Source organism: Cervus elaphus, chromosome 18, assembly GCF_910594005.1.
Source record: "Cervus elaphus chromosome 18, mCerEla1.1, whole genome shotgun sequence".
NCBI classification, from domain to species: Eukaryota; Metazoa; Chordata; class Mammalia; order Artiodactyla; family Cervidae; genus Cervus; species Cervus elaphus.
This window is the reverse complement of record NC_057832.1, coordinates 36,859,701-36,884,361: the sequence shown is the minus strand read 5'-3', so window position 1 is coordinate 36,884,361 and position 24,661 is coordinate 36,859,701. Positions and strand designations below refer to the sequence as shown.

Below are 24,661 nucleotides of genomic sequence, written 5' to 3'. Positions count from 1 at the left end.
ATGTGAAGAGCTGACTCATTTGAAAAGACCCTGATGCTGGGAAAGATTGAGGGAAGGAGGAGAAGGGGATGACAGAGGATGAGATGGTTGGATGGCATCACCGACTAAATGGACATGGGTTTGGGTGGACTCCGGGAGTTGGTGATGGACAGGGAGGCCTGGCGTGCTGCAGTTCATGGGCTTGCAAAGAGTCGGACACGACTGAGCGACTGCATTGAACTGAACCACCTACTGCTCCATTATTCTGATCCTCTTCAGGGCAAAATTCCTCAAAAGATGAGGAATCTGTGGGGAGGGAGTTGCTCAGTCACGACCAACTCTTTGCAACCCTGTGGACTGTAGGCTCCCAGGTTCTTCTGTCCATGGAATTCTCCAGGGAAGAATACTGGAGTGGCGTGCCATTTCTTACTCCACGATCTTCCCCACCCAGGGATTGAACCCAGGTCTCCTGCATTTCCAGCATTGGCAGGTGGGTTCTTTACCACTAGCACCACCTGGGAGCCTGAGAAGTCTATACACGCAGTCTTCAACTCCTCCGATTTTTCTCTAAACAGGCTTTTAACTCATCAAACCCCTTATTGACAAGGTCAGTAGTATCCTCTCTATCACAGAGTTTAGGGACCGGTTCTTATTTTACCTGCCCCATCGGCAACATTTCACAGAGCTGATTATGCTTTCCTCTTAGAACCACTGACTTCACTTGGGTTCTTGGACACTACACTTTGCTAGTGAAAATCAATCAATCTCATCTGGCTCCTCCTAACGACTCTGATGTTGTATGCTGGAGCATTCCAAGTTTCAGTCTTTAGATATCTTCTCAACTTCCCTACACTTGCCCCGAGGTGATTTCATCTGGGCTCATATACCATCAACAAGCTGATAGCAACCACATTTATATTTTTAGCTCTGACTTCTATCCTGAATTCAAAGCACATACAGCCCTTTGCCTCGCAGACAGCTCTACTCAGATGTCTAAGAAACATGTCAGGTCTAATGTGTGCAGAGCTGAAGACCTGGTCATTGGTTCAAATCCACTTCAATGACCTTCCTCATTTCAGTTAACATCAATTCCTTTCTATCTGTTGTCCACACCTGAGAACTTGGAGCTATGCTAACTCCCCTACCCTCACCTCTCACTTACTCTATCAGCAAGTTCAGTTCACTGACCTTTAAAATAAGTCAGGGTAGAACCATTCTTCCCCACTTCCACCTTCCTTCTCCCTTGATCACTCTGCCTCAGTACCCCTTGCTTCCCTTCTCTGTTAGCACTCCAATGAACCTCTGCCTCAGAGCCTTTGCCCTGTCTGGCCTTAGGCCTAGAATGATCTCATAGCTTGCTCCCCCATGACCTTTGGGCTTCCACGCAAATGTCATTTATGAATGAGGCCATCTCTGATCATCCTCTTTAAAACTCCAAGTCTCACTTCTCCCAGGATAATCTGATCCTTCCCCTACTTAAATTCTATTAGTAGCATATCAACTCCTAATGTATTATATCTTTACTTGTTTTGCTTAGTCTTTAGTAAATGCTCTGCAAAAGAACTTTCCAAGATGATACAAATGTTCTGTATTAATGCTGTCCAGTATGGCAGCTGCCAGCTATGTGTGGCTATTGAACACTAAAATATAGAGTTTGGTTAAACTATCACACGCATCCAGTGGACATCCACTAGGCAGCCAGCCTGGATGCATAACGTGCATGAGCTCAGGAGTTCTGATTCCTTCAGACCAATACAATCCCAGGACACAGTCAATGTCCAACACGCATCTGCTGCATGAATTATACACTTTTTTTCCCTTCTGGTTTCATTTTCCTGGTTAAACAATGACCCTGGCCATTGTATTTAATGAAGGGAACACAGGTTATACAGTTTAGCTCCCATTGTAACCCTCTGTACAAAGCATAAACTGAATAACAATGGGGGGTCATCCTCAGTGCCTTGGTTTTGCAGATAAACACCTGTTGTTTAGAGTCTGTAGCATTCTCTCTCTCTTGTGACACCACCATCACTACCAGTGTGAAAAGAAGGGGAAGGACACAGTGAGAGAGTCCTATATATACCTATCTCTGCCTACTGTCATTGCTTTGATGACAAAGGTACTTAGAGTTACTTTTTATCTGTCAACATTTTCACCTAATTGAAACCCCATGTAGGTTCTCAACACTCAGGTGAGATAGAGTCTCAACTCTCAATAAGTTGAGAAAGGCCACATCTGAGAAGCAGCAAGTAACAGGCCAGGAGAAAAAAAAAAAAAAAAGATCAGACATTTAAATTTAATCTCCTTAAACTCAATAGTACTTATCCTTAGAATGTAAACTTCATGTCTCTATCAAGAAAGAAGCTTCATCAATCTTACATGGGAAAAATTTAACATTAGTATATGTCTGGGAGAAAATCAAATACACTTTCCCTAGCCCTCTGAATTTGTTTCTGTGCAATAAATCTCTTTTCCCCACTTTGTACTGCTCCTTTACTTATCTTTTAATAAAGCATAATGAAAGAACAGATACACATGGACCCAGGTTTACCTGTTTCTGTTCCTTCAATGTTGGGGAATTTTATGTTTTCAATACCCAAAATGATCTTCCAGAAAAGAAAGATAAACGAGAGAAAGGAAGAGAAGAGAGAAATGTGGCCAAGGGGTGAACTTAATAAACTTGGGCCCATATGGTTATGCAAGTCCTAAACATGTCCTGGCCCTGCCTTTCCTTGTTTTATCAGAAACTGACCTTGAAAACATAGAAAAACAGATTGGACCAGCTCTGAGGCCAGAGTACCTATGAATCCTGGCTATAGCTACTTCACAAATCTGGCATTTCATATCTTTTTTGTATGTGTTGTAGTGTCCTCATATATAAAAATGGCATATAGCAATATTGCTTATCTTACAGTGTTGTTATAAAGATTAAAAAAGTAAATGCAATACACTTATTATAGATTGAAAGTGCTTATTAAATGCTTGCAGCTTTTGTTACTGATAGAAAAATTTAAATCATTCTGTGGTGTTGGAGAAGACTCTTGGGAGTCCCTTGGACTGCAAGGAGATCCAACCAGTCCATCGTAAAGGAGATCAGTGCTGGGCGTTCATTGGAAGAACTGATGCTGAAGCTGAAACTCCAATACTTTGGCCACCTCATGCGAAAGGCTGACTCATTAGAAAAGACCTTGATGCTGGGAGGGATTGGGGGCAGCAGGAGAAGGGGACGACAGAGGATGAGATGGCTGGATGGCATCACCAACTCGAGGGACATGAGTTTGAGTAAACTCCGGGAGCTGGTGATGGACAGAGAGGCCTGGTGTGCTGCGATTCATGGGGTCGCAAAGAGTTGGACATGACTGAGTGACTGAACTGAACTGAACTGATTAGTTGGTTCAAATACTTCATCTTACAGGTGAAGACTGGAGACATCGATTCTTTAAATAGGTATTTAGTGTCTGTGTATGACAGGTCTCCTAACTTCCTGGTTAGTGTACTTTCCCATACACCACTCTAATATACTCTGTGTCCCCTGAATTCTTTACCTCTTTTTCTTGACTGTTACTTGGAAGTGAAAGGAGTAATCACACCTAGGAAAACTGGAGGTGGAAATGCTGGCTTTGGTTGCAAGTTACTTAACATTCTGCTCAAGACTTTTCTTCTCTTACGTGGGAGTCATCAAAATCAAACCACAACAGTGGAATGTTCTCTACCTCTTACCCCGAGAGGGAACAGATGCATTCACATAGAGAGCTGCCAGGCTGCTGTAACACCAATGTCTCTGTGCTGTGTGGAAGGTGGCTCTGGGCTGCCCCCTGACAGATAGATGAGGCAAAGTGTAGATGATAAAACTTCTAAACCTTTGGGTGCTCTATTTCACTGGAACTGAGTGACTGCAATGGACTCTGCTCTCGCCAAATACTTGAACACCATCTCTGGAGGCAGTCATACAAAGAACTACAGCAGCAAGCACGCTGGAAAGAATGAGAAGGTGGACTTGAGAACAAACTTGGGCTATTCCTTTGGTGGGGCACTTAGCAGTTATTCAGTCAGGTACTTGATGATTTACTCTTAAAGAGCCAGCAGGGGTATCTTTCCCTCTGCTGAGATGCTATTTTGCACCCTAGTGCCAAACAGTCCCCCTAAGACTATGGGGTAAAACAACAGGAAAAGTTCCAATAACCCTCACAATCCTTAATAAAACAAAGCTCTTAAACAAGATGACCTTCCTGGAACCATCCCCAAGTATCCTGACCCTTCTCTGTGGTCTTTAGGTACTTCATGAGCCTGTCAGTTACTGAAATTTAATACATTTAATATATGTTTCCTTCTGCTGGCTACCTGGTCCATAAAGTGGTTTTAGGAACTCTTATGTGCACCTTATTTAGATGATTACCCTAAAACAGGAAGGAAATATTGTGTGTAAGGACAGTGCTGTGGGGAGAAGTCTTTGAAAGAAATAAAAACATCTGAGGAAACAGTTTATATACAGAAAACTGCAAATAAATGAACCAAGCTGGCAACACATTTAGAATTTGAGATCAGTGATTCTAAGTGAGATGACTGGGTTATCTAAGTGCTCAAATACTTGTTATGAAATCCCGATCAGACAGACTGGCTGAATTATCCTACACTGTTAGAGTTAAGTAACGGTTGGCCGAATAAATTAAGTCCTGAATGCACTACTAAATAAAAGTCTGACCTCTCTAGGCTTACCTTTGTCTTTTCATCACTAGTTCTACCTATCCTTTTTATCTATTTTCTGTCTTATTCTAAAACTTGTATCATAGTACTATCAAAGATAAATTTCAATAGTATTGTTCAAATATATGTATTTTCTCTTGTGTTTCACTGTAGTAAGTTTTCCTTACATTCAAAGCACTTTCAAGGCACGTGAAAATTTAAGACTGTATAATATTGGCTAAGATTTGTTGAGGGCCTACTGAATGTTAATTTTTAGATTGAAACTTGGCTATCTCATTTAATCTCCACAAACTAATGAAACAATCCCATTTACAGATGAGAAAACTGAATGTCACTAAAGGTAAAACAAGTTGCCCAAAGTCACACAATTAGAAAAGTGGCAAAACCAAGTATTTATCCTAGAATGTTACACTTCAGAACATGTTTTTTTGAACCACTATCTAATACTGCTTTTTGAACCACTATCTAATACTGCCTGGTAGGCTGGTTACTGTTTATTTTCTTCCTTTTTTTTAAAAAAAATAGTAACAAACATTGCACAACATGTATACTTATAAAAATATACTGAATATACACCCATGCACCAAACTTTTCAAAAAAATTATAGATTGACTTTGCAGAATTTAAATATATTTTAAAATTAAGTCTTTTAATTTTTTTAACAGAAAATCATCTAACAAATGTAAGTCAATAAATATTTCTTGAGTTTGGACAATGAGTAAGGTGATGTTTTAGGCCTAAGGATACACAGCAGTTACCAACACAAAACAGCCTCAAATTGCACAGTTTTAGCAAACACTGATTAGGGCAAGTGATAGAGGATGAAAGGGGCTGACAGGAGTGAACAGAGTGGTCAGGAAAGAACTCTCTGAGAGAGTAGTATATGAATTTAGAAAACAGCCAAGGAATACAAAAGGAGGGAGGGCTCCAGACAGAAGGATTAGCCTACACACAGACCTGACCTAAGTCTGGCCAGTTAGAGAGAGATGGAAAGACCTGCAAGACTGAAGCATAATGAACAAAGGGGAGGACCAAGGAGGATAAGGGTGACAGAGTGGAAAGAGGTCAAACAATAAAAAGTGCAAGTTGTATTCACAGGGAAAGAATATTAAGCAATGGAGTGACTGGCAATAAATGGTCAATGATTTGGTAACATAATATCTGAAACAGCTCCTCCAGTTTATAGATAATTCTATCAAGACAGAGAAAAGAAGAACACAGCAGGTAATGAAGACCTTATCTATACATTTATAGCTGACTCCACCTATCATTTCTGAATAAAGGATGAACATTAAAGAAACACACAGTAGTTGAAACAGAAATTTACAAACTGATGTTCACAATCCGAGGCATTTCTCTTTCACTTCCAAGATGAAAACAGCATCTAATTATTTTACACAAGTGACTAACTTAGATTGAAAAATTCTACACATTAAAAATCTGAAGAAATGATAGGAAGAGGTAAATAAGAGCTTACAATCTAGTTAGATCCACACAATTTCTTATGGAACAAGTTGATACTAAGATTCAGAGAGAGGTTGGGGACGGGATGAAGAAACTTCTTTAAAACAAGTAGGGAGGTTTTAAAAACAACTTGAATGAAATTTTACACCTCTATCTCATTACATTTCATGTTGTTTGATTGAAAGTATATAAAATTCTGAGATCAAGAGAAGGCTTATTTCTATAGTACTCTTTCTACCAGAGTACTCTACTGAGTAACAAGTAGGTTATTTAGGTGAAGAAATAAGGGGAAGTCCACAGAAATAACTCTAGGTCTGAAACTACTCAAAGGAAATACTGGGCAGAGGAGGCTAATTAATCATAACACAACCGTAAGAGCTTGTGTTAAGATAGTTGCCACAATTCCTGGTGACTTATCTGTGGCCATATGCCCTAGTACCACCCAGGGAAAGTCTGGAAGTTCTGTTGAAAAACAGTCAGGAAGAAGAAAAGATATGTGATGATATATGTTTACTTGTATGAAAACAATAGTATCCTCACATTTAATGGGCATGATATTACTGATACCTTGTCATATTTAGAGTATTATATATTGCAAAGCACCTTTTCAAATTCATTACCTCATTTGATTCACAGTATCATGTTTAGCCAAAACAAATGTAACTGTACTATTTCTGTTTGAAAGACAAGAATATTAAATCACAAGAAAGTGAGCTGGTTGCCAATTAGACCCACACTACAGATCAACAAATTCCAAGTCCTGTCTTTGCATGACTAGCCCAGTGGCTCTCAAGTGTGATCCCTAGGGACCAGGAGTATCAGCATCATCAGACCCTCTCGGAAATGCAAACTGCAGGCCCTGCCCCAGACCTAATGAACCTGAAATTCTAGGAGTGGGGCCTAGCACACCTAAGTCCCCCGGTATGCTGGTGCCTGCTATCTCATAAACCATGGTACTAGATGGTAATGATTCTCCAGCCCATGAGAGTGGTATTTTTATAACCACTATTCAATTAGAAAAAAAACACTGCCAACCCAACAATGAAGTGTCAACAAACGTAAGAGGCCTTCCAACTGACGTATGTTAAAGTATGAAAAGGTATCAATGAAATATAGTATGCATTTTATTGTACAGTTGCAGCTGACATCTGTCTTCAGGATGTATGTATTTTATTTTCAAAGGCAAGGTTGATCTGGCCCCAGTTACAGTACAGTTATAGTAATTTTGTTCTTCAAAGTTAAGCAGTAGTCATCCTAGCCTAAGGATTGTTTCATGACATCAGTAACTAAGCACTGCAGATGGAAAATATTCTTCTACAATTTGGTATCTGAGTTGTCATGTGGTGTAAGGAAACAGGCAATTGAGTGAGAAAATGAAGGCAGGGAAGCAGTAAAACATGGAGCCTTCACTGAAAAATCTTTTGCTTGTCATTTAGAAATGAAATCATTCCCAAATCTAAGTTTTGTAATGTTTTAATGCTGACATTTCCCCTTCTTAATTAGTGATGTTGCTTCTTTATGCGGATTGTTAGATATATACAAGGAAACTCTGTTGCGGAAGACATTTCTGAATATAAATGAACTGTAAATCTGCTCCCTTCTATCTTTGCAGGGGGCAATGTACTTGCTTAAGAACACAACAAAGAGACGTACTGGTATGCAGAAATTCTGAGCTGAAGACAAAAATAAGTTCCTGACTAGTTCCTGCATGGAAAGTTCCTTGAAAAAATAGTACACATGGTCTGCAAAATGGTAAGCTCTCACATGTTAGAAGACCTCTGCTTACTTTTTTGACTTGGACAATTTTATTTAAATAAGAAATGTTTTGCTGGGTGAAGTTCCTTTTATTTTTTCAGTACTTTCACAATTCAGAATAAGGTTCTACACTAATTAAAAACTCTACTTATTTATCTGGGATATTTTAAATAACCCATTGAGCCAAGTGGAAAATATGTTGAGTTGGAAGTTAAAATACATGAGATCAAGCTGTGGTTTTGTTACTCCTCAGCTCTGTGACTTTGAACAAATCATTTAATTTTTCTGTCACTTTTTTTTTAATTTGGAAGTTTACATGGCTGTTAAATCCTCTTTAGTGATTTCAGGCCACAAAAAAGTGCTTCATATATATTATCTCACTTAATCATAAAAATGAAGAGAGAAAGTGCAGGCAAGTACTGAGAATAGTGCCTAGCACAGAGTAAACACCTAATGATTTCCAGTAGATACATTATTCTATCATCAATAAAAACAACACTGCCAGGCTGAAATTACTGTTTCCTTTCCAGTTAAGGAAGCAATCTTCAAGAAGTTGAAATGACATTCCTGTGGTCTTTCTAATGGCCCAGGCCAGAATTATGACTTGCCTACTGGATGATCAGCCTGTGCTTTCAGCCTCAGAGGCATGGTGCCCTCCACAGTCACCCACAGCATAGCTGGTGAGATGGGAGTTTGAGGAGAAAAATCATCTTTTTGATATAAATTTAATTCCCAAAGCACTGCTTTGAAAACACCTTAAAATAATATTGTTTTATCTATCACATGATTTCTAGCCCTTTTTTCCTTATAGTTTGGATTATACTTGATGAATTTTAGTACCAAACGATAGCCTCTTTATGGTGTGTATGTACAGAGAATAGAACAGTACAGAAAAGACGAAAGGTGAGTTGTGTGGGTGAATGTGCTTGTGTGAGAAGGCAGAATGTGGACTGAGGTTTGAGGAACAGTCATGGAAAGCAGAAGGCATCCTTTTCATCTTCAGCTCCATGTTTTTAAGTGTATCACAATGAAAAAGAAACAGGAGTGTACACTAACTAAAAAAGTCTGGTAAGAGGGCATCTAGGCAGCAAGAGACTTGTGGAAAGATGTTCACTTCAACACTGTTCACAACAGTGAAACTCTGGAAACATAAAGGTCTACTGTAGGAGGAGAGAGAATGTATACTACAGGATAAGTCCACAATGGCCCAGTATGGAAAAATTGAAAGGATAGGTGAATATTCATGAACAAGTCTCAAAGATATTAAAAGTGGAAGAAAGCTATGTCCTTAAACTATACATACAGAATGCGTTAATACTTACCTCTTGCTATATACAGTACATTAAAAACCACACTCACTAAAATAATACTGTACAGTGTGTGTGTTTGCATGTGTGTATATACTGGGAAGTACACAAATTAGGACAGTGGTTAAGAAGGGAATGGGAATAAGTCTTAGAGACAGTGACTTAGTGATTAAAGTGGAATCTGCACTCATCTGCCATTTTTATTTCTTTTATAAACAAAAGACTTGCAGAAAATATAATAAAAATATATAGTTGCTGCCAATTCTAAATAGTGGAAATAATAAAGTCTATTATATACTTCTCTGTATTATTCATCTTTTAAATCACTGTAAATAAAAAAAAAAGAAAAAGAATGATTGCATGATTTTAACCAAAACTTCTGATTTCTCAGAGTACTCTAGTTTATTGCAAAATGATGATACAGCAATGTATGAATACTTGATGTGAAGTTTATTAATTGTCCACAGTGTTGGTGTAACTTCCAGTTACAAGATATGAAGATTAGCTTGCACTGCAAGACATAGCTGAGGTTTGTTTTACAGATAAAAAATCTTTGGAAAAACTCAACATTCATTTTTTTATTGTTTGCTTCAAAGTTCAGTAATATATAACAAAATAATTATGTCAGGTATAATGTGAGAAGCAAATCAGCAAATAGAAAGAGACAAACTATTCTCTTTGCTTCAGAGAGAGAGAAGGAAAATGTATTTGAAGTGAATCCTATTAACCCCTTCTCAGAATGTTTTAAAATGTACACAGTAAGTACACAGATAACAAAATAAAGTACTATAGAAAAGAGCTCCAAAATACGGAGGATAGCCATGGTACAATACATCTACTTCCATATTACTGAATCAGAGAACTAACTGAGCAACAGGTCTAATATATATACCGTAATGATGAGAGTAATGGATCTTTAGATAGATCTACACAACAGTAAAGTGATATGAAAATAGCTATCATTTCTATTGGTGACAAGGGTACCCATTTTAATGATATAGCTATGGTTTGTGCCTACATTTACAGTGGGAGAAAATACATTCCTAAATTCATATAGCCATTGATAATAAGGGGCAAGATTAGTAAAAATCATGTAATTTTCTTTCCATCCAAGTTCATGAGCACCATGAATTCTATCCTAGAAATTCCTATTTCTAGGAAGCTTGCAGACTCAAATTTAAGAAATAATATCCTCTGAGACAGAAACATGCCCATCATTCATTCATCTACCTCCACTTCCAAACTATTGTTTAAATCTGCTGCAGTTGGAAAATTAATCAAGTACACTAACTAATTTGTTCTTGTTCTGTCGCTAAGTCGTGTACGACTCCTTGTGACCCCATGACTGCAGCACGCCAGGCTTCCTTATCCCTCACTATCTCCCAGAGTTTGCTCAAACTCATGTCCATTGACTCAGTGATGCTATCTAATCATCTTATCCTAGATCCCGATGCTGGAAAAGACTGAAGGCAAAGGAAGAGTTCGGCAAAGGATGAGATGCTGGTTATATATGCAAAGAATGAAACAGAATTTCACTAAGGGTAAGAAAGCAGGTTAAGAAAGCATTTATAAGTGGGACTTCTGTGTTTATTTTTGATTTTCAGAAGTTCTTCTGTTTATTGTCTGATTTTTAACTGTTTTTCAGATAGTTTACTTGCTAAAAAGGCTCCACTGGATAGTTTATTCCACATCAGCATACTAATAATGTCATAATCCAAGCACACCTCAATATACCAAGACAAACTGCACAATTTCTAGGAAGTCAGGACCTGAGGAATCTTCATCACAAAATAATGATGTCTCATTAAAAAAAGAAACACTGTAATTCATTCCAATTGCTTCCAACTTATTCCCATGTGACAATGCATATGGACATGGAAATGTGTGATGGAGGCACTTCTCTTCCTAACTTGACTTTTCATTGAAGGGACATATGCTTTTTATTCATCTAGAATCCTGCATAGCTTTCGAGGACCTCCAACCATTCTGACCATTTTGTTCAAATAAGAGTATAAAATTCTTCCTATATTTATGTTATGTATTTTGTGTTCAAATACATCATCTAAAATCTCAGACTTTTGTTGAGTGTTTATAGTTGTTGAAATGATATGAGCAATAAAATTCAAAACCATTATCTCATAAGCTTTAATCATTTATTCCTTACATTATAGGCATAATTATTACTTATCTCCCTACTTATCTTCCACTTTTTTTGCTGATTAAGATACTAACTTGCTTACAAAATTAGTGAGGAACCAAGCTGAGATTTAAACACAGGTCCTCTGACCCCTCAACAAACTCTCCTGCACTCTCCCACAGTTTTTCACACCTATTTCAGGTTTATTATTTAAAGGATTCATTCTCCCACTGTCCTATTTTTCTGAGAAGAGATGAAGTGAGTTTTCTTACCATTTAGATTCTAGTAGGTATTAATATTCAAGTGATCCTGCCCAAGGTGCAATATTAAGAAAACCATTATTTCTCCATTTAATATTACATCATTTTTGATAATAATTCTATTAAAGGAAATATTGAATAAGTGACCATTGTTAGTACTAATTCATTTAGACAGGCATCTGCCCCACAACAGTGTACCACCATGAAAGACCCTCATACAAGAAAAAATTAAAAAAGGAGTAAGAGGATACTAGAAAGAATGAAACAGTCTATCAAGGAGAAGATGGTAATTCAAAATTTTAAGATATGTTACTATTACCTATTCTTTAGTTGTCCGAAAAAACACATGTGTATTTTCCAAGGGAATGGTTTCTATCTCAAGCACTATAAAACTATTTATGTTTATAAAATAAACTTTAAAAAAAAATCACATATGGCTATCAACTCGCAATGCTTTTTGCATTATTCCAAAGGGAAAGTTCTTACTACATGATAAAAGCAAATTGTTCCTATGAGTTGACTACCTGAAGCCCTGGAAAACAGATAATACACAGACGCATTGAAAAGAAAGAAAAATCTGTTTTGTTGTAAAGTGAATCTGAACTAAAGAACCATTTTTTTTTTTTTTAAATGGTGACAACACTGTTAAGCTGGGTTTCTCAGGTGCCATTGAGTGGTAAATAACTTAGGAGACATAAAGAGATGTGGGTTTGATCCCTGGGTTGGGAAGACTCACTTGGAGAAGAGTAAGGCAACCCACTCCAGTATTCTCGCCTAGAGAATCCCCTGGACAGAGGAGCCTGGCGGGCTACAGTCCATGCGGTTGCAGTCAGACAGGACTGAAGCCACTTAGCACACACACACGCACTGTTAAGGAGCCAGGGGGGGCTGCAATACGGTGAACCAATTATTTCATTCAATTTAACACGGCATTCAGTTGGCACACTAACCTTCTTAAACTAAACTGAGGACAAAAAGATCCAAATGAGAGTATTTAAAGAGATAAACTGATAACTGTAAGGTAAAATTTGATGTAACCTTTAGGGCAGGATACAAAAATTATTCCGTTCAGCTTGGACCTTAATCCTGGTGGTTAACTGAAAGAATAGCACAGATTTCAAATAACTAATTCAGATAATTCATTTAAGACTTTAGCACAAATAAATCTGAATATCTGTATTGTAGTCTCACAACAAAGAACACTTAATATGTAAAGAGACGAGAGGAGAAAACAGGAAGGAAGAATAACAGTACTAGCCAAGAATCAACTTTAATTACATTTTTAGAACAAACGAAAGAACTTGTTAGTTTGACTTATCTTTTCATATAAGAGTTAACAAACAAAAGTTTAGAGGATTTATTCAATGTGCTAAGACAATAAAATTTAGCATCTCTGACAAGCCAGTATCCTCCAAACTACACCCGTAAGATCCTTAAACATTCTACTATGGGCAAGGGTGAGCTTTGCAGGAATGGGAAAACATCAGGAAGGAAACTTGTTTCTTTAAATTCTACTTTTTTATTTTAGGTTTTAATCCATTTCTAGCCTCATTTTGGGGCTCTCCTCAAACAGAGAATGAGTTACAGTATAGGAGAGTGAAGGACCAATATTAATTGTTATATAAACCAAGGCAACATAAATGCATCTGCTGGGTGGTTAGAAAGAAAAAATGACTACATGTGAACTACTTGGGGAATAACTATACAGTGGTCCAGTAATTCTAGCCTGTACACAGTCAGTATGGCAGCTTCTCTAGAAAATACAGCTGGCAAACTCAGGCCTGCATGAGCTGATCTATTCAGACAGTTGCTTAAGTTGTTCTGCTATTTTTCATTTAGGTAGCATGGGACTGTCATTATCAGTTGCTGATTGATTGTGAAGTTAAGGGTTTGGGCACCAAAATGCCCTCTGTGGTGTGCACCCAAGTTCTCTATTCTCTATGCATTTTATGAAACATTTTTCTTTTTCGACAATGTCCGGTAAAAGCTTATATAATTTCATCTAACTACAAATTCAGGGTAAGTACTTGTGTTTTAACCCCAATTATTTCAGATGGTAAAATAAGTTTGTTTTCTCATCTACGAAATATGTAAGCTGTTCTAGAAAGCCTCTTTGGGTTCTGAGATTTCCTTCCCTTACTGTGTATCTTTTCCTTGTTAAACTGTGAAAACTCAACAAAGGGTGAATTATTAAAACATTTAAAATTAGTGTCTGTCTGTATTTCTTAGGAAACAAGTCACCTAGTAATGAAGTAATGGTCTGTTGAACAGAAAAGATAAAGAAGAGAAGAAATAGATAACGAGGGGTGGGAGTGAAGGGACTGGAGAAATTACAGATAAACTTCTGGGATGGAGAACAACAAAGAGCTTCCCCGCCAAGTGACAAAGAAACATGATATGATGAAGGTCCTGGTGCACTGCACTAAAGCTAACAACAGGTAGAAACTTCCAAGATGACATATGAGAAATGAGTTTGGATGTGACTTGGCAAAAAATGAACAAATAAACAAGCAAACAAAAAGATTAGTTCCTTCCAGCTAGTTCGAACCTGTTACAACTTTTCCTGTTGGCAGGGAGAAAGACCCAAGAACAGACATTCCTCCTTCTGAGGGAGACTCTTGGATTTAAGGGCAAAGGATACCTTTTCTAGATTTCTGTCTTTGCTCCATGTGTTTTCCATTGTTAGGGTTTATCTCAATCTAGGGTACAAGCATTTTCCCCCTTTATTTAGACTAAACTATTCACCAGTCTTGACCCAAATGAGGTTTATCTGCAGTGAAAAGACTAACCTCCTTGTGAGTGGAACTTCACAAAGAAAAAGGATAATAAAGATATCTGATGTGACCAAACACCTCCCTTGTTCAGTGTTACCACAATTGTGAATTATGCTTCATTTGTATTTGCAGAGTTGCCTCTTCTATTTTCAATAGACAACAAAGCACCAAGAATACTGAGTAAATAACAGATGTTAAAAATAGCTACTACCTAACAATGTTACTGGAAGAATTAAAATGCAGAAAACTCCATCACATGAGACGCCAACTTAAAACAAAGGCTGGCATAATACTGGTTCTTTGGTTCTTTACAAACTAATAAAACACGTTTGTTCCAAACTCATCTCTCTCACTTAAAATTACTTGGGTTGTTTTTGATTTCTTTTCAACTCCCACTAAAATACACAATAGTGAGTACTATTCTTGGTGTAATTTTACTTATTTTACATTATTCCTTCATCTTTTTTTTTTAACATAGTGCCAGCATATATTTGCATGTGTGGACTATACATATGCCCTGTTTTCATACTTGGAAAGAGCACAGAAATCCTTCTAAAAGACTCTTTCTAGCCAGATTTCACTAGGTCATGTTATTCAAATGCAATATGACACAAAATTCATTTGTTCATGTGGTGTCTAGTTGCTAGGGGACACATCCAAAAAGTTAATCTTTGCAATACAAGAGAAGACCAGTAGAGACCCTGAGTGCTACCCATAGGCTAGTACAGAGCCTCACTTTTGTATTCAAACCTACGAGAGGAAACACTGGGAAATAGCTATTTCTACCCAAAGTGCAATGAAATAAACAAAGTGACTTCCAATCTACTTGCAAAAGCCCAGTATCTTTTCTAGACCTCTCAAGTCATTTAACATATTTTAAACAGAAACCCTATCACTTCTGCCTTTAAGTAGCAAAACACGATTCCTGAAAAACTAAAGGTTCTGAAATGTCCCTTCAAGTCCACCAAAGGGAATGATTTAACTGTTTTCTTAAAGGCCAATTTCTACAGAGGGGTGAATCTGACAGAGCAGTAAACATCATCTAAAATCATTTGAATGTCTCACCTAAGTTAACTCTTCACATGTTGGAAAAAAAAAAAACCTGCATATTACTTACATTTTGCTGTCACTTTGTACCCTCCCAGAGGAGGAGCATGGCCTTCTAATGCATCAAATCCAGCAGAAACCAGGACCATGTCTGGATCAAACTCTGTGGCCACAGGCTTCACTACAGTTCTGCACAGTAAAAAGGCAACCGGTTACACATGGGAATGGCAAATACCTTCAAAAATTGTGCAGTGAAAATGATTTGGCACAATCTCAAGAACTTCCTAAGAATAAAGAAAAGGGGGAAAAAAAAAAAACACTATTTGAGTGGATCAAAAACTTATCATTTCCTTAATACTGAATCAATCACTGTTATTTTAGCGTCCCAATTCAGTCTTTTTTCTTTCATCTTTTTCTCCGAATTAAAAAAAAAAAAATGCTTGCAGGTACATTCGAAAGCCCGTCATATTACATGAACATCTGTGGCTGTTTTATCCCACTGCCTTTAAAAAAACTGCTTCTTCCAAGGGAGTGACTAATGTTTTACAGAGGAAAGGCAAAGCTTTAGTGAAAACCTGGCTTGCTCCAGTTAGTAAGAACTTGGTGTAAATTTGAACTATAAATTTCTTTGGGGAAAAAGTTGCTTTTCCAACTTTTTTTAAGAAACATTTTTAAATATTTGTCGTGGTAGGGGGTGACTCTCGCAAAGGAAAAACACAAAATTCCTTTAATAGGATCCAGACTACAACGTTAAGCGAGCACAAGGTCAGAGACACAAGGAATGCGGCCGCCTCCTCTCTGACTGCCACCCCCGCTGGCCGCACTTGGACACCTGAGCACTCACCTCCTCACCTCCCAGCCTCCCTCACCCCTTCCTCCTCAAGCTGGATTTCAGAGCCAGTGACTAGTGGACGCTACTGGGCTTTACAAAACCCAACAGGTTTTTAATGCAGGCTTCACAATGAGTGTGCCGTCATTTAAATCCAAATTTTCAAAGACTATTTAATGAAATGAAATGGGACTAGTTCACCCTACACTGAATTTAAAAAGCAGTAAGTTCTCTTTTGTATGTTTGGGAGAAATAACTAAACCAAATATTAAAATAGCTATCCTTGAATAGTGGCACAATTACATTCTTTTCATCTTTTTTAAATGTGCAGATTTCCGGATCTTTTTTTCACAATAACTACATATTAGTTTTATACTTCAATCTTTTTGCATGCGGACAAGAAGCTGTTCAAGTTACAAAAACACACTTATTTGAAACATACCTATATAGAGATAAAAAGGAATTAAATGTCTTTCATAACTCTACAATTGTCATAAAAGTATAAAAGTTCAAGTCTTCAATATCATAAATGTACAAGTGACTTCCACAGTAGTCTTGCTGACGTTTGGAAAGCCTCATATCTGAACTGCCCATCCGTGGAACTAAATGAATATCTAACCTTGTTTACCATGCACAAGTTTGTTATTTTATTCTTCAATAAAATTAAGAATCTCTAATATATCTACATTATTAGGAGAAATATTCAGTTCTTTTCCTTCCTAATAATACTAATAATCTTCATAAAAGTGTCACATGTTAGGAATTAACTACTTTTCATATGCATGAAATAACAATGTGATACATGATGTTGGAATATTAGATGTTGCAATAAACTGTCTCAAAGAATCAAGAGTGTTTTCTCAAGGTACTCCATCTATTTAGTTTGATTAATCCTATGTACTACCTTAGATAAGAAACACTCAGTTTAGTTCAGTTGCTCAGTTGTGACCTACTCTTTGCAACACCACGGACTGTAGCACGCCAGGCCTCCCTGTCCATCACCAACTCCTGGAGCCTACTCTAACTCATGTCCATCACATTGGTGATGCCATCCAACCATCTCATCCTCTGTTCTCCCCTTCCCCTCCCACCTTCAATCTTTCCCAGCATCAGGGTCTTTTCCAATGAGTGAGTCCTTCGCATCAGGTGGCCAAACTATTGGAGTTTTAGCTTCAGCATCAGTCCTTCCAATGAACATTCAGGACTGACTTCCTTTAGGATGGACTGGCTTGATCTCCTTGCAGTCCAAGGGACTCTCAAGAGTCTTCTCCAACACCACAGTTCAAAAGCATCAATTTTTCGGCACTCAGCTTTATCATCCAACTCTCACATCCATACACGACTACTGGAAAAACCATAGTTTGACTAGATGAACTTGTGTTGGCAAAGTAACATCTCAGCTTTTAATATGCTGTCTAGGTTGGTGATAACTTTCCTTCCAAGGAGTAAGCATCTTTCAATTTCATGGCTGCAGTCACCATTTGCAATGATTTTGGAGCCCCCGAAAATAAAGTCTCTCACTGTTTCCACCGCTTCCCCATTTATTTGCCATGAAGTGATGGGACCAGATGCCATGACCTTAGTTTTCTGAATGTTAAGCTTTAAGCCAACTTTTTCACCCTCCTCTTTCACTTTCATCAAGAAGCTCTTTAATTCGTTTTCACTTTCTGCCATAAAGGTGGTGTCATCTGCCTCTCTGAGGTTATTGATATTTCTCCCAGTAATCTTGATGCCAGCTTGTGCTACATCCAGCCCAGCATTTCTCATGATGTACTCTGCATTTAAGTTAAATAAGCAGGGTGACAATATACAGCCTCTACGTATTCCTTTCCCTATTTGAAACCAGTCTGTTGTTCCATATACAGCTGTAACTGTTGCTTCCTGACCGGCATACGGATTTCTCAAGAGGCAGGTCAGGTGGTCTGGTATTGCCATCTCTTGAAGAATTTAACAAACACTACTCTTAGGAAAATATGGAGGTAAATGATTAAGCAATGTTGTCCATTCAATCATATGCATTACAATAACCATGCACTAGAGTTTTCCATCTCCTTTCCTTCTCTTTGGAATGTTGCTTCCACTTCTCTTCTATCTCCCCAATCAATCTGTACTTGTAAGATTGACTGGAGGATAAATATCCTTCAAGGCACAGCTCACTTACTACCTTCTTCATAAAGGCTTCTCTCAATATCTGGATATAAAATATATATGTACATATTTTTGAAAGAAAATGATAGGATAGGAGACAAGGGCTACCAAAATAATATGGGAAACTTAAGAGTTGATCTATGGAGGGGGAAACTCAAAGATAAGTGCAAATCTATAAAAACGGGGCCACAAAAAGCAAGATGACTTTTCTCTGTCTTCCGTGGGAAACAAACTGGCCGAAGAGAAAATACCCAGAGAGCCTGACATCTGTGAGTCACTCAAACCAACAGACAGATTTTCGCCCCCTGTCTTCCCTCAGTAAACTCACCAGTCAAAAGCCCCTCTCAGTCACACAGAGTTCTCACCTATCTTTTTGGTGCCCCTTTCTCAGATGTGGTGGACTGTGTGAAGAAAGTTTCTAGCATGAAAGACAACAAAAAAGTAACATGCCAACAAATGAACAAAAGAAAGGGAACTCAGAAAATGAGACAATGCAGGGAAGAGAGTATAATTATAGAAATTTGGATTGCTCTCAAAGACATAAGATGGTACATAATGAAAAGAAGGTGCTATTAAAAAAAACAGCAAACAAAATGTGTAGTAGACTGTTTAGAAGATAAATTTGACAAATTCTCTCAGACAGTACAGCACAAAAGAGATGTGAAAAAATGGCAAGAAACTTGAAGGACCCATTTAGGAAATCAACACATGAAGGAAAAATCTACAGAAAAAATTACAAAATGTATAACCTCTTATACACCCAAGATGTAAAACTGAGAACAGATAATAATTTCAGACATTCAAAATATCAAAACAAAAAGAAAATATCCCCCACAAATACTATCAAAAGAAGGTAGTGAATGTCCCCATCAAAATGAAGGTATAAATTAAAAAAGAGAATGAGATACAAACCGTTCCATTGAACATTTTTATAAATGTTCATTTTTGCCAAAAAAAAAAAAAAAAATTATTCTAACCTTAGAAGAAAAGAGTAAAAATTTGGCCTGCAAATTCACACAAGCTTTCAAAATGTTCTATTTCACAGGATTAATCCGGTATATTTGAATTCACTCCAAAAATATGAAAAAACAGAAAATTTGGAAAAAAACAGGTTCAAAATGAGGAAAGAAGTACATCAAGACTGTATATTGTTACCCTGCTTATTTAACTTACATACTTATTTAACATCATGCGAAATGCTGGGCTGGATGAATCACAGGTTGGAATCAAGATTGCTGGGAAAAATATCAATAAACTCAGATATGCAGATGATACCACCCTTATGGAAGAAAGCAAAGAGGAATTCAAGAGCCTCTTAATAAAGGTCAAAGAGGAGAGTGAAAAAGCTGAAGATCATGGCATCCAGTCCCATTACTTCATGGCAAATAGACAGGGAAACAATGGAAACAGTGTGAGACTTTATCTCCTTGGGCTCCAAAATCACTGTAGACTATAACTGCAGCCATGAAATTAAAAGACACTTGCTCCTTGGAAGAGAAGCAAGGACAAGCCTAGACAGCATGTTAAAAAGCAGAGACATTACTTTGCCTACAAAGGTCCATATAGTCAAAGCTATAGTTTTCCCAGTAGTCATGTATGGATGTGAGAGCTGGACAATAAAAAAGGCTGAGTACTGAAAAACTGATGCCTTCAAACTGTGGTGCTGGAGAAGACTCTTGAGAGTCCCTTGGACAGCAAGGAGATCAAACCAGTCCATCCTAAAGGAAATCAGTCCTGAATGTTCATTGGAAGGACTGATGCTGAAGCAGAAGCTTCAATACTTTGACCACATGATGCAAAGAGCCAACTCATTAGAAAAGACCCTTATGCTGGGAAAGATTGAAGGCAGGAGGGGAAGGTGACAACAGAGGATGAGATGGCTGGATGGCCTCACTAACTTAATAGACAAGAGTTTTAGCAAACTCTGGGAGACAGTGAAGGACAGGGAAGCCTGGCATGCTACAGTCCCTGAGGTTACAAAGAGCTAGACACAACTGAGCGACTGAACAACATCACTTTAAACGCCTTCCATTTAAAAATATGTATGTTTAGAGTTGTGTTTGATGATGCATGAGACAAGTGCTCGGGCCTGGTGCATTGGGAAGACCCAGAGGGATCAGGTCGAGAGGGAGGTGGGAGGGGGGAATGGGATGGGGAACACATGTAAATCCATGGCTGATTCAGGTCAATGTATGACAAAAACCACTAAAATACTGTAAAGTAATTAGCCTCCAACTAATAAAAATAAATGGAAAAAATAAATAAATAAATACAGAGAGAAAAAAAGAAAAAGAAATTTAAATAAATAAATAAATAAAATACAAAAAATATATATATATATGTTTAGAGTTGTGTTTGAATGGTAGTTGTCTGTTGAATAAGTTAGTGATGCATGATTGTAAGAGTTGTGTGACACCATGCTCACTGAGTGTCTACTATGTTGCAAATACCGTTTGGCTTAAAGATGTGATAAATTTTGAACTGAATCTTATTTATTTTCCTATTATTAGTATTAAACTCTTTCATGCTCAGTTCTCTTTTAAGCTGATGAAACTAAGGCACCACAGATCTCTTTTAAACAGATTTTTCTTAAATAAATCTTAAAACAAACACTCAAAACCATTCATTTAAAATTTTATCTGAATAACTGGGTTTTCTGGTAAAAAACAGACAACAATGTATATGTGTTATTCCCTCATCTTATCCCAGTATCCCACTGAAGGAGAATTATAAAAATATACAAATGAACTCATAGTTTTAAATATAAATCAGGTAGCTAGATACAGAAAAACCTTTAGATATGTGCATATACATGGGTTATTATGTATTTCCTAAAAGCAATGACAGTGAAGTGGCAAAAAGCACAGTTAGTATCAGTCTTCAAAAAAAAAGGATCAAGGATCCTTGGAGAAGTGGCTAATTTCAGGACTATAGCAGGGAAAATACAAGATATTTCTGAACATCTTCTGGTGACAGTAAATAAATAAATAAATAAAATGTTCAAAAAGAGATGGGCATGTTAGTAGGGCATAAAAGCCAAGGTCACAGAGCTCCCAATGGCCAAAGGTGAGACAATCTGATGAACAAAACAAATAATATATTATTGGATTATAATCCATAGAATCAAGTAAGTATCCAAGAATTCTCACAGAGATTAAAAAATAATAGAAGAAACAAAGAAAAGAAAAAAAAAATACCTCTGCCTTACAGAAAACTGTCAACTAATAAGTACAGAAGAACTGAGGTAAACAGAAAATAACTATTTGATTAAGCTATTACTACAATCAAGTAATCAAGATTAGTATCTCTAGTAATAAGACATATTACATCACTATTCTCTGAGACAGGAGGACCAATTCTGTAGTGTTCTTGCTAAAAACATACAACCTCAAATCTAATAATTAGAAAATATCAGACAAACCCAAATTGAGGGACATTTGACAAAGTAGAATGACCAGTACACTTTAAAAGTCATGGCCAGGAAAGACTAAGAACGCGCTACAAATTGGAGGAGACCAAGGAGACATGACAGCTAAGTGCAACGTGAGGCTTTGGACTAGACCCGGAACAGAAGAGGGGAAAGTACAAAGTCCCTACTGGGGAAAGTGCAGTCCCATATAACGTTTGCAGCTTAGCTAAGAGTACTACACAGATATTCATTTCTTAATTTTGAAAACTGTACTGCGGTTTTTATAAGTTTCTAAGATTATGGAAAGTTGGGTGTAGGGCATTCAGGAGCTCTGTGGTATTCTTGTAACTTTCCATAAGTCCAACAGTACTTTAAAATAAAATGCTACCAAGTATCAGAATCACCCCCCCAGAAAAAAAAAATAATCTTTGTGTAACAAAAACTGAGGATAGGAGAGTTGGCAACAAATAGATAATTTAAACAAATCTCCAGAAAAGGAGAACTGACCAAGTGCATATGAAAAGAAGGAAACAAAAAGAAGGTTACCATAGAAGAGATGAGAGATACTCAATGGAACCCCACTGAAGAAGCAGAGATGGTGAAAGAAAAAGAGGCAGGACTGAAAATAAGACAGTTTTAAAATGTTAACTGGTTAAGAGGACCAGGACTAAAGCTCAACACCTTAATTACCTTTCCTCTATGCCAATAACCAGTATTTAACTCCAGGCAAAACATTCACATGATTCTTTCTTAGTAAACGGATGTCTAGAGAAAGCCAAGCCTTTTTATGTGGATACTGTCCCCCAAAATACAGTCATTTAGGAAGATACAGGTGACTCAGTGGGTAAAGAATCCACCCACAGTGCAGGAGACACAGATTTGATCCCTGGGTCAGAAAGATTCCCTGGAAGAGGAAATAATAACGCACTCCAGTAGTCTTGCCTGAAGAATCCCATGGACAGAGGAGCCTGGCGGGTTACTGTCCATGGGCTCACAGAGTTTTGGGCACAACTGACTGAGCAAGCCCAGGAAGATACACAAACCACAAGCCATCTTCTAGGATGCGAACCCTAAGCGCGATCTGGCCATCTACACACTCTAGTCCATACTGGCTGACACAGAACACCCAACCCACCCATTTACACAACCACAGGAAAAACTGACACCAGTTACTACTTTCATAAACGCCAACGGCAAAGTAGGAGTTTCCCAACATAAGGAAACTCAACAGTATGAAGAAAAAAAAGTTTAAAATAAATGTAAATATTAACAACCCTGGGCAAAACAGAGATAGTTCAGGAACAGAAGTAATAATCTCAAGGAGATCCAAGGAAGCATTTTATCTTTAAAACACAGATATGCTGTTATGAAAAAGAACAACTGAAGAAGAAAGAAAGAACTTAAAGATAAAAACTACAGTTGTATAAATTAGTAAGGGATCTGAAGAAGTAAAATTAAATAGTCCCCTAGAAAAGGAAGCAAACAGATAAAATATATAATAATAAGTGCAAAAACAGACATGAATGATCAATATAGAAGCCTTGTATTTGAATAACAGGATCCGTGAGAATGCTGAGGAGGAATTTTTCAACTAATAGTAGAAGATAATTTTAGGAGCTGAAAAATGACTAAAGTCTACAGATTTGATAAGTCCAACCAGTGCCAAGCTCTATCTATAACAACAAATACACACTTATACACATTCTCAGGAAACTTCAAATCCCCAGAGTTCCTTAAAAAAAAAGTCACCCTCAAAAGAGATGAAGAATGAGACTGACATCAAAATCCTAACCGGCAACACTGACTGTCCTAATATTCTGAGGGAAAATTTTTTTTAAACTTTAATTCTACTTCCAGCCATTATGTACTGGGATTCAAGTACGATACTTTAAAAAAAAATTATTTTTGGCAAGGCTGGACCTTCACTGCTGCATGGTCTTTCCTCTAGTTGCAGCAAGTGGGGGCTACTCTCTAGGAGCAGTATGCAGGCTTCTCATTGCAGTGGCTTTTCCTGTCGCAGAGCATGGACCCTAGGATGAGCAGGCTTCAGTAATTCTGGCATGTAGGCTCAGTACTTGCAGCTCCCAGCTCCTGGGCTCAAGAGCATGGGCTCAGTAGTTGTGGCGCATGGGCCTTAATTGCTCTATAGTATGTGGCATCTTCCTGAACCAGGGATCAAACTCGTGTCTCCTGCCTTGGTAGGTGACTTCTTTACCGCTGAGCCACCAAGGAAGCCTTCAAGTATGTTATTAATACTTAAAATTACTTTAAGACATGTAAGATCTCAAAAGCATAATTCCAAAGCCTCTTTCTGAATAACGTACTTGAGAATGTAGTTCTACAAAGCAAGGAAGTAAATCAAAGAAACACGGGCATAGGACCAAAGTAGTGTATGTAACACCGGAGAATGATGAAGAGGGCCTGCTGATGATTTGAACACAAATTTCTCTGCTGGATAACAAATGACTGAAGCAATAATAATGGTATCTATGCTTTTTCATCTTCTCCTGACCACTGGAGGCTCTGTTATGCTCTCCTTAAGAAGCAGTCCTCCTCCTCCATTCCTGTATGTCCTCTCCCCAAGCAAGACTCCTGCTAGAGAGAGTACATTAAGCTTATAAACAGACAACAGACTTGTGGACACAGTGGGGGAAGGGATAGGGGGACAAACTGAGAGAGTAGCACGGAAACATATATATTGCCATACGTAAAATAGATAGCCAGTGGGAATTTGCTGTTATGATGCAGGGAACGAGCTCAAACCTGGTGCTTTGGGACAACCTAGAGGGGTGGGATGGGGTGGGAAGTTGGAGAGTGATTCAAGAGGGAGGAGACATGTACACCCATT

The 24,661-nt window shown here is 37.8% G+C and overlaps 1 protein-coding gene across 1 annotated transcript in view; it reads right to left on the bottom strand.

The window, feature by feature from the left end:
- The window catches only part of HDAC9 (histone deacetylase 9), a 986,419-nt gene that overhangs the window by 112,641 nt on the left and 849,117 nt on the right, over positions 1-24,661 (bottom strand). Inside the window, exon 23 of the mRNA XM_043872541.1 lies at positions 15,498-15,616. Within this exon, the coding sequence (XP_043728476.1) occupies positions 15,498-15,616 (119 nt within the window). The remainder of the gene's footprint in view (positions 1-15,497; positions 15,617-24,661) is intronic.